Genomic DNA, 14,704 nt, shown 5'->3' with positions numbered 1-14,704 from the left:
TCATGGGCTGAAGCTGAGCTCCTGCTGAGGTGGCAGGACACTCATGCGAAGAGAGAGGAAGAGAGCGGGAAGGTTGACCCGGGGTTCATTATATACTAGGGCACACCCCTATACCCCGAGACAACTCCTTCCCGCCATTGCCCAGTCACGTGACCCTTCTCCCGACTGCCGAGGGTTCGCACAGCAAGTGGCCTAACCACTGGGTGCCGCCACAACATTGCATTTCTGATTCTTCCTCTGAGTTTCCTGAACATGCCTCATCTGGAAGCCTGACAACCTGATGTTTTATTTGGACAACAATTAAATGCTTAGTTCACTTCTGTTCATTTTCCATTTTATTATTGGGCGAACTGGTTTCCCACAGCTATATCATCAGTGTTGTGGAATGGACTTAATTAGTGAGCTCATCTGATTTATTGCTGGTTCATATGGAATGTGCATCATGTTATCAGGCAACAGAAGGGCAGTGTTTTGGAACTGAAGCCTGATCACTTCTACCCTGAGTGAACTTTGGGATGGCAAGAGTGCAGGATTACAGATCTTAGCCATTTTTATTAGTGTTTGCCACCTTGTCATAAAACTAGTGGAATTATACTGTCAAATAAAATTAAACTATGCCGATCGGTTAACCTTAACGATCTGGCAACTCTGGGTGACTGGATCCAAGTGAAACTTCCTCAAATCTTGAAGAGCAATTAGTTGATGAATGTTAATGAATAAGACTTTAGAAATTGTCTTCTAAAATGAAACCAATTAATCATTTTAAAGAATATTTAAGTGGTTTTAAATAATAATACTTAATAACGCAGTCTTTAACGAGATATTTATGGGGTAGGTGTTTGGTATAAAACTACAGACATTTCCCAACACGTTTTTTGTTCCAGTGGTTAATCTAAAACCTATTTACGTTTGGAAATTGTATTCTTAAGACAATGTAAAATTGCATTCAAAATGTTTGCTGTTTACTGCTTATGAAATGCATAGTTTTAAATAAGTTTCATGCAATTTGAATTACTGCAAATAATTGTTGACACCCACTGGAAACGTGTTCCAAATATGGTCTTCAGGTATTTGCTCAGCTGGCTGCAGTCAGAGTTCATGAATCTCTGCCATGTCCCATCAAATAATTGTGTAATTTATTCCATAGTTTTTTGAGGAAGGCTTTTTGTTAATCATTCGCCACATTTTCTATATATTCTTTGCCCTCGTTAGATATTGCATAACTTTTAACAGATGCAGAGTAAAACACTATTTAATTCCTTTCTATGTGCCAAGGGTAAATTGTGAGTTTCACAGGAAAAATGAGGAGGCACAAAATGAAACTGCTAAAAGAACATTTCAAAATCCAGCGGCGTCAAAAAAAAATGTTGTGACATTTGAAAAAACGCCGCGCGTAAGACGTCATCGCGCCGCATATTTTTCGGTGAAAAAAATCGCAAAGTGGGACAAGCCCTTTACTGTGTTATAGCAGGCAGATAACTGTGATTGCATTTCAACTTTGCATTTGTTTTTGGTCAATTTATGTATTCCCATAATTTAAATATTTTCTCTTTCAAAATGATTGGATGTTCTGAAATAGTGTGGGTAAAGTATGCTTATTGCAGTTATAACAAAGAGACCACACTAAATTCATGTTTTTGTATCTGATGGGTAATCATGTTCACAGATTAAGTGAGTATGGATACTTGGTGACAGTACAGGAGGCATTTTTGCCCTTTATGCTTGTTTGCTCTTGCTGATAATAATAAAAAGGATATCATAAGTAATAAGGACAAAGGCAATAACTTTTCATGGTAGCAATGCTCGTAGTATTAATCAGCTTTTCCCAGATGCTGTTCAAGATTCTGAACCTCTTGGTTAATTAGTATTCAATCACTGTATTTTCTTGCTCTATTGGATTCTAATTTGGAAATTAAATCTTGCATTTTGTTACGACTGTTTCTGCAGTGTTGACCTATTAGGGAGCCCGTATAAAATATATTTCAGTAATTGAAGCATGTTTTTTTTCTTCGCTTGCATTCTATATTTCTAATCATTGAATTAGATAAGGTGTTGACAGACGTGGATACGTGAATATTATTGAAGGCAATTTGCAACTTGTCTCAAATTCAAGACTCTTGTCTCCAATTTAAATTTGTTTAATGCTGATTTTATATCGTCACATCTATAAGCATTTAAAAATACTGACAAAACTGCTGTTTAATAATCTTGTTCATTCTATGTGTATTGTTTCTAGATTGGGCACAGCTGGCACCAAGTCTCTTTTCTAAATTTATCCCAAATATCCTTCCCCCTGCAATGGAATCCAAGCTGTCAGAATATGCCGCTGAAGACCAAAAACTCCAGCAAGAATTAATACAGAATGGCTTTGCCAGGTAACATTAGGACATCAGTTTTTGAATCTTTCACAGCCCTGTATTTATATGCTCTGTCTGTTAAATCAGGCATTGGGCATAGATTTTCTCACTGTGCCGATCTCTGTGATCCAGCAAATAGGAATGCAAAAAAATGGGTGATGCTGAGCTAAAAACTGTTGATCTCTCTTTACCCACCACTCCACCCGTCATTTAATGCAATTTTATTCTTTAAAAATTCTGGTTCAAATTTACAGCAATGAGTGAAATGGTAAGTTGCTTCTGTTGTCTGTGTACTGGCATTATTAGATAAATTCATAATTGCTATTCAATCGCCATTGTTTACTTCACTGTCCAATTGAAATATACAGTATTACTCATCTTTGAAATGAAATATTAAAGGTCATTTATTTCTGAGTAATATTGATCAACCTGATGATTCTTTGAAAATAAGTTTACAGGAAATGACTAATGTCTGAGACACTGACCATACAAACAAAAACAAATAGTTTTTGTTGAAATGACATTGCAGAATTTACTGTCCAGACATTTGTCACAAACCTTGTCTCCTTTTTTCACTTTTTCAATGATCCTTCCACTAACAATGTTCCTTACAGCAGTGACTGAATAGTTAATGTTTAATTTTGAGATACAGCATAGAAACAGGCTCTTTGGCGCACCGAGTCTGCACCAACTAACAATCACCCATACACTTTTTCTATTCTACACATTAGGGGCAATTTTACAGAGGCCAATTAACCTACAAATCTGCACGTCTTTAGAATGTGGGAAGAAACTGGAGCACCGGGAGGCAACCCACTCGGTCACAGGGAGAACATACAAACTCCATACAGGCAGCACCCATGGTCAGGATTGAACCTGGGTCTCTGGCGCAGTAAAGCAGCAACTCATCCGCTGTGCCACTGTGCCGCCCCAATATAATATATGAAATATAGTTTCATATTCATTTAAAATGCTAATTTAGTTTGCCTCTGAGTGCAAATGCATGGTACAATTATGGTACATAATTGAAAATGCACTTTGGAGTGTTTTGGCAATAACTTTTCCTGGGTTGTTTTGTCTCACTCTGGAAAATCCCAGTATAAAATCTAATCGATCCTCTGGCACAATCTCAGTAATGTATAGCCAACTGATGTCCTGTATAAAACTCCATAGGGAGCATTGCAGCAGAAATTAGTCCATGGTGATTTGGGAAGAACCATTCTTGATCACTCTCAGGATAGCCATGTTTACTATGGTGCTGGACTGGTACCCAACTAGGTTGCGACTTGTATTTACCTCCTTTTGTGCAGACTATCAACACCATGCTCTCCCATCTGCTCCCTCTTCTCCTCCCCCCACCCCCCCCCCCCCCTCCTCCCCCTGTGTGCATCATCACAGCTGAATTTCAGAATGTATCAGTTGTATACCCTTGCCTCCTGCAGGCCAACCCCAACCCCCTTCTGATCACTCAACCTTCCGGACTCTGAAAGGGCAGTTGTGAAAGGCAGATTTTTCTTAATGCTCTGCTGAACCATTGAAGGGAATAATGCAGCGCAGTTCAATTAGCACTTGTCCGCCTAAAATTTGTAGCAATAGGCTTACAGCAAAAGGATGTTTGGCCACAAACCACAAGCACCCATTACAGCATTCAAGGCCATAAATCTTAATGCCAATACAGATAATGAAATACACTACATTTTAGGTTCCTTCCATTGCTGGGGTGTAAAGTATTCAAGTGAATATATTTTTCAATTAGAAATTGCTGATTTAAAAGTCACCAACATTATCAGACCATTTTTATAATTCAAAGCTGCAGCTTTGACTTAAGTGATGGAGAATTCGGAGAGTGAGGCATATGTCATTTTGAAACAATTAAAAGACACATCAGGATTCCATCATTTTATACAAGATCTATGGTTTATTTTTGATGCATTGGAAAATATGTCATGAGATGCAAGTGTTGTATGACAAGCACAAGAGGATATATTTAGTGAATATATTTAGTGGAACAGGATATATTTAGTGTTAGGTTTATGGTGAGGACTAAATTCTTCATCTATTTTAACTGAAACCTAACTTTGAGGCTCATTTCACTTTGCATCGCTCAGAATTTCTTTGCTTGTTATATTTTTCTCTCGTCCGCCGTTGACCATTGTTACTATATTGTCTTGCCTTTTGTAGTATTTGTGAGGGGAAAGAAAACAAATGAATAAATGAAATATCTCTGTGCACACCAATGCTAAATAAATCATTTGATATTTTCAGCTTGGGCTTCTGTGTTTTAAGTTACTTAACACCCAAATTTTTTTTACTTTTCCACGACATCTGAATTGCTGGCCATAATGTCTCTGACCAGAGGGTTTCTAGATTGTGGCCATCTTTGTCAAAAACTGAGATTTCCAATCTACCTTGAATTTTCAAGGTCTCCATTTGTTTGGAATTTTAAAACCAAGTCAGCAGCAATACCTGTGATGGTACCAATAATATTGTTACTTGCAGATCAAATTTTTGGTCTGAAAGATCAGTGAAGTTGCTCTTGATCACATTCTTGCTTAAAACAATCTATCAATTCACTCATTCCACTAGCTGTTACTTTGAGACTGATGACCTGTTGCTGCTTAATGGCGATATCTTTCAGTAGCAGCTGCACAAAGTCTCAAGTTGTAAGTAAAACCCTCCATGTGCTGGAAATCCAAAATATAACCATATAATATAACCATATAACCATATAACAATTACAGCACGGAAACAGGTCATCTCGACCCTTCTAGTCCGTGCCGAACACGTATTCTCCCCTAGTCCCATATACCTGCGCTCAGACCATAACCCTCCATTCCTTTCCCGTCCATATAACTATCCAATTTATTTTTAAATGATAAAAACGAACCTGCCTCCACCACCTTCACTGGAAGCCCATTCCACACAGCCACCACTCTCTGAGTAAAGAAGTTCCCCCTCATGTTACCCCTAAACTTCTGTCCCTTAATTCTCAAGTCATGTCCCCTTGTTTGAATCTTCCCTACTCTCAGTGGGAAAAGCTTATCCACGTCAACTCTGTCTATCCCTCTCATCATTTTAAAGACCTCTATCAAGTCCCCCCTTAACCTTCTGCGCTCCAGAGAATAAAGACCTAACTTATTCAACCTTTCTCTGTAACTTAGTTGTTGAAACCTAGGCAACATTCTAGTAAATCTCCTCTGTACTCTCTCTATTTTGTTTACATCCTTCCTATAATTAGGCGACCAAAATTGTACACCATACTCCAGAATTGGCCTCACCAATGCCTTGTACAATTTTAACATTACATCCCAACTTCTATACTCAATGCTCTGATTTATAAAGGCCAGCACACCAAAAGCTTTCTTTACCACCCTATCTACATGAGATTCCACCTTCAGGGAACTGTGCACAGTTATTCCCAGATCCCTCTGTTCACCTGCATTCTTCAATTCCCTACCATTTACCATGTACGTCCTATTTTGATTTGTCCTGCCAAGATGTAGCACCTCACACTTATCAGCATTAAACTCCATCTGCCATCTTTCAGCCCACTTTTCCAACCGGCATAAACCTCTCTGTAGACTTTGAAAATCTACTTCATTATCCACAACCCCCACCTATCTTAGTATCATCTGCATACTTACTAATCCAATTTACCACACCATCATCCAGATCATTGATGTACATGACAAACAAAATATAACAACATGCTAGAAATATTCAGTAGATTAGGACTGACAAAGCCATCTCACAGACCTCTCCTGAATATTTACTGCACTTTCTGTTTCTTTTAAAGTCCATTATTTAGGTTCCATTAGAATTTAAATAGCAAATTTTCCATTGTTTCCCTCTATTCTTCCATTCATTTAAGTAATTCTAGAGTCGGGAAGAAGGCTAGGTTGTACCATCTTGGATTATTAAACTAAGTATCATCAAACTTAGTTTAGTAATTTTTTGGTATTGAGATATCTGTGACTAGAGCATCTTTATTATTGCAAAACAAGTCTCTGAGCTTCAGGGGTGAATTTGACCTTGCAGTTTGCAAGGGCATGGTTCTATAAACTGGCACAAAAAAGCAGGTTTGATGGGAGTGCCTTGGAAGGGGAGATCTACAGAGGCCAAGAAATGTATGGTGCACATTCCAAAGCATAGGTCTTTGGAAACGGAGTACCTAACCACATTTAGTTTAGGCTTTGATTGGCTCTTTCATAGAAGCAGATGATATGTTTTCGGTCACCTTTCTAGTGCAATAATTCACTGGGTATTCTTTAATCCCCAATGATAGCCTATCTGTTTCTACCAGTGATTTATAACAGAAAAAATGTTTTACATTTGCAGTGCTCTGATCTGGCTTTGTGTTGAGACCTGTTGCTGGAAGTTTGCCACCCAAAATTGTCACTTCCAAGATCAAATCAATGAAAATATTTTGGGATTGGAGGCTTCCTTGCTCTCACTTAAGCCATAAGGAAGTGTTCCTGGTATCCCCTCATTTGTCTGCCTGCTAATGGCTCTGAATCCCAACCTATATTTGAATCTACTCAAGAGTTCAGATCCTGATGCCTGCAATGTTCATAAGTTCCAGTACAATTGAATTTTGAAGGTATGTGCAGTGATGAGAGGTAAAGCAGCAAGACAGTGTGGAAAATCATTTAAGGTGAATGATCAATAGAAAAACAGTAATAGAAAATAAAGACTTGGGAAAGAATGTAGAATGCTGTATAAATGAAGAGTGAAAAGACTTAATCCAACCCTTCTGCATTCCCAATGGACTGTGGTGATCAAGAATGTAGAGTCTTATAGTTGTATAGCATGGAAACAGGCTCTTCGACCCAATTTGCCTATGCCGACTGACGTGCCCATCTACACTAGTCCCATCTGCCTGCATTTGGCACATATCTCTCTAAACTTTTCCTATACAGTGCCGTCCATAATGCTTGGGACAAAGATCCATAATTTATTTATTTCCATAATGTTTGGGACACATGGCTTCACAGGTGTTTGTAATTGCTCAGGTGCGTTTAAATGCCTCGTTAATGCAGGTATAAGAGAGCTCTCAGCACCTAGTCTTTCCTCCAGTCTTTTCATAACCTATGGAAAATTTTATTGCTGTTTATCAACATGAGGACCAAAGTTGTGCCAGTGAGTCAAAAGCCATTGTGAGACTGAGAAACACGAATAAAACTGTGTTAGAGACATCAGCCAAACCTTAGGCTTACCAAAATCAACTGTTTGGAACATCATTAAGAAGAAAGAGCACTGGTGAGCTTACTGATCGCAAAGATACTGGCAGGCCAAGGAAGACCTCCACAACTGATGACAGAAGAATTCCCTTTATAATAAAGGCAAACCCACAAACAGGTGTTCGACAGATCAGAAACACTCTTCAGGAGTCAGGTGTGGATTTTGTCAATGAGTGCTGTCTGCAGAAGACTTCATGAACAGAAATACAGAGGCTACACTGCAAGATGCAAACCACTGGTTAGCTGCAAAAATAGGATGGCCAGGTTACAGTTTGCCAAGAAGTATTTAAAAGAGCAACCACAGTTCTGGAAAAGGGTCTTGTGGACAGATGAGACGAAGATTAACACACCAGAGTGATGGCAAGAGCAAAGTATGGAGGAGAGAAGGAACTGCCCAGGATCCAAAGCATACCACCTCGTCTTGAGTGGCCAAGTCAATGAGGGGAGTCAATCACCTGATCTGAACCCAATTGAGCATAACCTTTATATGCTGAAGAGAAAACTGAAGGGGACTAGCCCCTAAAACAAGCATAAACTAAACATTGCTGCAATACAGACCTGGCAGAGCATGACCAGAGAAGACACCCAGTAACTGATGTCCATGAATCGCAGATTTTAAGCAGTAATTGCATGCAAAGGATATGCAACAAAATACTAAACATGACTACTTTCATTTACATGACATTGCTGAGACCCAAACATTATGGTGGCCTGAAATGGGGGGAGGACCTTGTATAAACACTGCTGTCATTTCTACATGGTGCAACCAAAATGTATAAAAATGGCCTTTATTAAAATCTGATAATGTCACTTTAACCACGTGATTTTTTCTATTACAAATCTCAAATTGAGGAGTACAGAAGCAAATAAATAAATGATGGGTCTTTGTTGCAAACATTGTGGGAGGCACTGTACATGTTCCTTCCTAAAAGTATTTTAAATGTTATAGTACCTCTCTTGACTATCACCACTGGCAGGTTGTTCCATATACCCACCTCCTTCAGTGTGGGAAAAGTTGCCCTGCAGTTCCTATTAAATATTTGATCATTAAATACAAGATCATAAAGCTATGATTCCCCTACTCTGGATAAAAGGGTCTGTGTATTAACTCTATCTGTTCCCCTCATGATCTTGTACATCTCCATAAGATCACCCCTCATCCACCTGCACTCCAAGGAATAAAGTCTTAGCCTGGCCAACCTCTCCCTATAACTTAGGCTCTGAGGTCCTGGTAATATCCTCGTTAATCTTCTCTGCACGCTTTCTAGTTTAACATCTTTCCTATAGCAGGGTGACAAATTGAACACAATACTCCTAATGTGGATTCGCGAACGTCTTATACAACTCTTAACATAACATCCCAACTTTGATACTCAAACAGCATTTTGTTGGTAAATGCTGAGGGTTCCAAATGAAACTGTAGTTATTTATCCATTTTTACACAGTGATCCGTACAATGTTTTAAATTATTTTAGTGGTTTATCAGTTATAACATTTTTTTAAATCCGTTTTGAATGCTTTAATAACAGACATTTAGAAAACTTGAAAACTGCTGGAAGAACTCTGGGCCATGCACCAAAATGAAAGAAAGGGATGGTTGATGTTTCTGGTTGATGCCCTGCATTCAGGGCCTGCATTGAGACCATTCAGTCCTGATCACAGGGTCTTGACCCAAAATGTTGACCACCCCTCGCCCCCACAGATGCTGTTTAATCTGTTGAAGTTCTTCCAGCAGTTTGTTTTGCACCAATTCCTCAAGTTTATTCTTGGAGATTCATCTGAGTGAGGAAGCGCCTTGCGTAGATATTCACTATGCTGATGGATTGAGCTGAATGCACAACTCTCGCTAGCCTTTTATCCCCATGCTTTGAAATTGCTTACAGCCTATATCGATGGTTGAACTATTTGATTCCAAGAAGCTACAGGCCTACATGTGGCCATTTCCTTTTTGCTCAGAGGATTGAGTTTGATGAGAACATTAAACTATTTAATTAATTGATTATTCTTTAATCCCAAGTGATAGCTTATCTATTTCGCCAGCGATTTATTTTAGAAAGATTGTTTTACATTTGCAGTGTTCTGGTATGGCTTTGTATTGAGATTTGCTGCTGAAACTTTGCTACCCAAAATTGTCACTTCCAAAATCAAATCATTGAAACTGTTTTGGGATTGGAGGCATCCTAGCTCCCACTTAAACCGTATGGAAGTGTTTCTGGTATTCCTTTGTTTATCTGACTCAGATCTATCTGAGAAAACCCCTTGTGTAGATGCTCTCAATGCTGATGGATTGAGCCGAATACACACTCTCTTCAACCTCTGGCGTTCCTGTGTATTGGAATTGCCAAAGTGGGAATAAGCATGCAGCCTTAAGGTGCACCTTTGTTGATGATCAGTGAGGAGAAGCTGCTATTATTGATCCGCACTTTTTGAGGTCTGTTGATAGAGAAGTAAAGAATCCAATTGCAAAGTGATGTTTGGAGGCCTAGGTTTTGGAGCTTGGTGATGAGACTTGGTTAAGTGACTGAAGAGAAAATTATCATTTGATTCGAAAGTCTTTGCTTTCAAAAAGAAATAGCTGTCAAATTTCTCAACGCTGAAAGTTCATGAAAGTACTTTTATGCAAAACTGGCAATTACTTTTTATTAATACAAGAATTAGCTGATCTGATCCCAAATACAGGGAGATTTTTGATGTTTGTTCTCTACTTATTTTATTAGAGGGGACCAGTCACGAAAAAGAGCAGGAGAGGAGCTGATATTCAGTGAGTACCCTAAATCTTGAATGTGATTTGACTTTTTTTCAATGTTGTAATGTAAACTATAAGATGTAAATTATGCTAGGAACTTTCACCAGGTTGCGTTATTTTTCAATCGCTGCTAAAGATTACAAATTTTCAGTTTGGAGATACAGTGCGGAAACGGGGCCACCGAGTCTACGCCGACCATTGATCACCTACACACTCGTTCCATGTTATCCCACCATTTCATCCTACACACTAGAGGTAATTTATAGAGGCCAATTAACCTACAAAACCACTTCTTTTGGATGTGAGTGGAAACCAGAGCACCCAGAGAAAACCCACACGGTCACAGAGAGAACGTACAAAATCCGCACAGCAACACATGGTCAGGATCAAATCTGGGCCTCTGACGCAGTGAGGCAGAGGCCCACAACTATGTGCAGTGCAAATGAATGATCTGCAATCTTTTACAGGGCATTGTGCTAGAAACAGACTGCCCACAAATTTGGTCAATATGGATTACTTGTAATGATGGGTTTTATAAAAATGTGAACTCATGGTACTAAAGAGCTGAGAAGTGGATATTTTAATATCTTCTAAATATTATTCAGTTTACTTAAGAAGCTGCTACATATCTAGTAAATGGTTTTATTCAGTAAATGGTTTAGTACATTTAAAATTAAATGAATTATTACTGGTGGGCAAGACTTTACTTTGGAGGAGCATTTCAAATTGCAAATACTATTTTCTGACAATTCTATTTCGGTGGTGTTAATAAAATTGCCCAAGGTTAACATTCTTAGATATATCAATTAATATTTTTAAATTACTTTGCTAAAATGCCTGGTTGAATTGGTTCCTGGAATTCTGCAATCTGAGTGGAAAATTTATCAGACAAGACATTTCTGAGAACTGGTGTAATTTTGGACACAATTTGTTCTTGGTGTGCGAATTCCACTTCAACCTCAAATTACTGGGTTAATTTGGTTTCCTCCAGAGCAATTTCTTGGATCTATTCAAATACTATAAAGTTTCACTGCTCTACCTCCTTGTGTAATCATGTAATGGAAAGAAAATAAGTACTTGCTCCTATTTTATTTTAGATGGGTCATCATCATCATCATCTTCGTCATCATGTGCAAATGCAAGAGGATTCAGATAGTGAAGACCTGTTTTAAATCGCGTTTGAAAGAAGGACTGAACACAAAGGTGCAAGGACGGTAGAGAAGTAATGCAGTGAAGAGATCTGCTGAAGCTCGGGCCTGTTTTTCCTCTTGCCCTTAAAAAGGATGCCATCTTAGGGTTTTTTTTTTATGATCATGCTGCTAACTGACTTGAGAGTACTTTCTACTGGCTTGTAATGTGGTGAACTGTCTGAACCTGTTGTATAGTATACTGGTTCCTCTTGAGCAAGCTTCAGCATTTTGCCATTGGTGTCTGAATGGAATGTAACTTTTTTTCACAAGAAACCCAGTTTCCAGCAGTTTTTCTCCCACTAACCATTTTGACTGCTGTTTGTCATCTAGACACTTTGTATAAAGAAAGTACTCCATATTTTATGGCATCAGCCAGAATATGATTTTTTTGTGCTCCTAAATGTTTGCATATAGGTAAATTTTGATTGGAGTTTGTTATTGACATTATTTTACACACTAATAACATCCTCACCAAATTGTTTTTAAATTATTGAACCAGTGTTCTGTTAATATCTCAACTAAATTTAATTCCAATGCACTTCATTTGATGAAATGAGTGCACAATTATGAGATTCTGCCTTATCCAACATATGGTGAGCTGAAAATAGTTCATCTTAAAAATAATTATTGTTTCAAGGATTAAACAACATAGTCTGTTCAAAAATAGCCATAAAAGGATTCATCATCCATCTGATGGGAAAATCCAACAACATTGTTTTCAATGAACGAATCTCTTGTTGAGTGCAGCACAACTCCAGTTATGTAACACTGCAAAATAATTAACATCCCAGCTCATCAGGTTGGTTTGATTATCTTGAACTTGTTGCCATTGAAGGTATTTTGGCCATGTGAAAACTCTGCCATTATACTTTTTATTTCCTCACATCACCTTGAATTGGGTTGGTCAAGTGACACTCAGAATGTAAAATATTTTATTCCCGCACATTTGCTATTTTAAACCTGGGCTGTTAAAGCATTGCTGTGCGTGCTGAGATTGTTTTCAATTTCACCCACTGTTTCACTGTTGAGCACAAGTCATTTAGAGGAAAGTAAAGCAGAGGGTAAATGCACACAAATGAAGGTGATCCAATAATTTGACATTCAATGATCATGGTTGAAGGAAGACTTTCTAAGTTGGTTTGATAATGATTGAAATAATGGTTTGAGGGAAAAATGTATGAGAATAATGATTGTAAATTTAGACTAATATTATGCAACTCTTGCCCACTTGGTTATAGCTGTTATTCTATTTGTGCAATAAAATCCAAAATTAACTTTGGATATTATAGCACACTTAAAAACATAGAAAATAGGTGCAGGAGTAGGCCATTCGGCCCTTCGAGCCAGCACCGGCAAAATCAATATGATCATGGCTGATTATCCAGCATTAGTACCCTGTTCCTGCTTTCTCCCCACAGCTCGCTGGTGGAACCACTGTGATAGCTCGTGTGAGCATCGGCCTGTTTGCATATTACCTATTGAATTGTCAAGGAGAAATATTGAAATAGAGAACAAAAAGAAAATTTGATAGACAGGATTTAGTTTATACTCTGAATATTAATGATAACTGGAAATGCTAGGACTGATGGGTACAATCCTTGTTAATTTTAATATATTCAGTGACTATTACAAGTAGTGATTTATGGTGCAAATGCTGAAATATGGCTCCTCAGAAACCTTCCAATATGCTTCATATACAGTGGCTTGCAAAAGTTTTCATACCCCTTGAACTTTTCCATATTTTGTCACGTTACAACCACAAACGTAAATGTATTTTATTGGGATTTTATGTGATAGACCAACACAAAGTGGTGCATAATTGTGAAGTGGAAGGAAAATGATACATGGTTTTCAGATTTTTTTACAAATAAAAGACTCGAAAGTGTGGCGTGCAAAAGTATTCAGCCCCTCAATACTTTGCAGAACCACCTTTCGCTGCAATTACAGCTGCAAGTCTTTTGGGGCATGTCTCTACCAGCTTTGCACATCTAGAGACTGAAATTTTTGCCCATTCTTCTTTGTAAGATAGCTCAAGCTCAGTTAGATTGGATGGAGAGCATCTGTGAACAGCAATTTTCAAGTCTTGCCAGAGATTCTCAATTGGATTTAGGTCTGGACTTTGGGCCATTCTAACACATGAATATGCTTTGATCTAAACCATTCCATTGTAGCTCTGGCTGTATGTTTAGGGTCGTTGGCCTGCTGGAAGGTGAACCTCCGCCCCAGTCTCAAGTCTTTTGCAGACTCTAACAGGTTTTCTTCCAAGATTGCCCTGTATTTGGCTCCATCCATCTTCCCATCAACTCTGACCAGCTTCCCTGTCCCTGCTGAAGAAAAGCATCCCCACAGCATGATGCTGCCACCACCATGTTTCACAGTGGGGATGATGTGTTCAGGGTGATGTGCAGTGTTAGTTTTCCGCCACACATAGCGTTTTGCATTTAGGCCAAAAACTTCAATTTTGGTCTCATCTGACCAGAGCACCTTCCTCCACATGTTTGCTGTGTCCCCCACATGGCTTGTGGCAAACTGCAAACGGGACTTCTTATGGCTTTTTTTCAGCAATGGCTTTCTTCTTGCCACTCTTCCATAAAGGCCCGATTTGTGGAGTGCACGACTAATAGTTGTCCTGTGGACAGATTCTCCCACCTGAGCTGTGGATCTCTGCAGCTCCTCAAGAGTTACCATGGGCCTCTTGGCTGCTTCTCTGATCAATGCTCTCCTTGCCCGCCCTGTCAGTTTAGGTGGACGGCCATGTCTTGGTAGGTTTGCAGTTGTGCCATACTCTTTCCATTTTCGGATGATGGATTGAACAGTGCTCTGTGAGATGTTCAAAGCTTGGGATATTTTTTTTATAACCTAACCCTGCCTTAAACTTCTCCACAACTTTATCCCTGACCTGTCTGGTGTGTTCCTTGGGCTTCATGATGCTGTTTGTTCACTATTGTTCTCTAACAAACCTCTGAGGCCTTCACAGAACAGCTGTATTTATACTGAGATTAGATTACACACAAGTGGACTCTATTTACTAATTAGGTGACTTCTGAAGGCAATTGGTTGCACTGGATTTTATTTAGGGGTGTCAGAGTAAAGGGGGCTGAATACTTTTGCACGCCACACTTTTCAGTTTTTTATTTGTAAAAAAATTTGAAAACCATGTATCATTTTCCT

General features: G+C 38.7%; 1 protein-coding gene across 2 annotated transcripts in view; it reads left to right on the top strand.

Moving 5' to 3' along the window:
- cacul1 (CDK2 associated cullin domain 1) overlaps positions 1–11,525 on the top strand; it is a 74,922-nt gene extending 63,397 nt beyond the window's left edge. The window contains exons 8-10 of one of the 2 annotated variants that reach the window (XM_033033969.1): positions 2,237–2,375; positions 10,315–10,358; positions 11,441–11,525. In XM_033033969.1, coding sequence (XP_032889860.1) covers positions 2,237–2,375; positions 10,315–10,358; positions 11,441–11,499 — 242 coding nt within the window. In that variant the 3' untranslated portion in view covers positions 11,500–11,525. The remainder of the gene's footprint in view (positions 1–2,236; positions 2,376–10,314; positions 10,359–11,440) is intronic. The other variant, XM_033033970.1, reaches the window with a different exon arrangement.
- The last annotated feature ends 3,179 nt before the right edge of the window (positions 11,526–14,704 follow it).

The sequence above is a fragment of the Amblyraja radiata genome, chromosome 15, assembly GCF_010909765.2.
Source record: "Amblyraja radiata isolate CabotCenter1 chromosome 15, sAmbRad1.1.pri, whole genome shotgun sequence".
In the NCBI taxonomy this organism is placed as follows: Eukaryota; Metazoa; Chordata; class Chondrichthyes; order Rajiformes; family Rajidae; genus Amblyraja; species Amblyraja radiata.
This window is presented reverse-complemented; position numbering and strand designations above follow the sequence as displayed.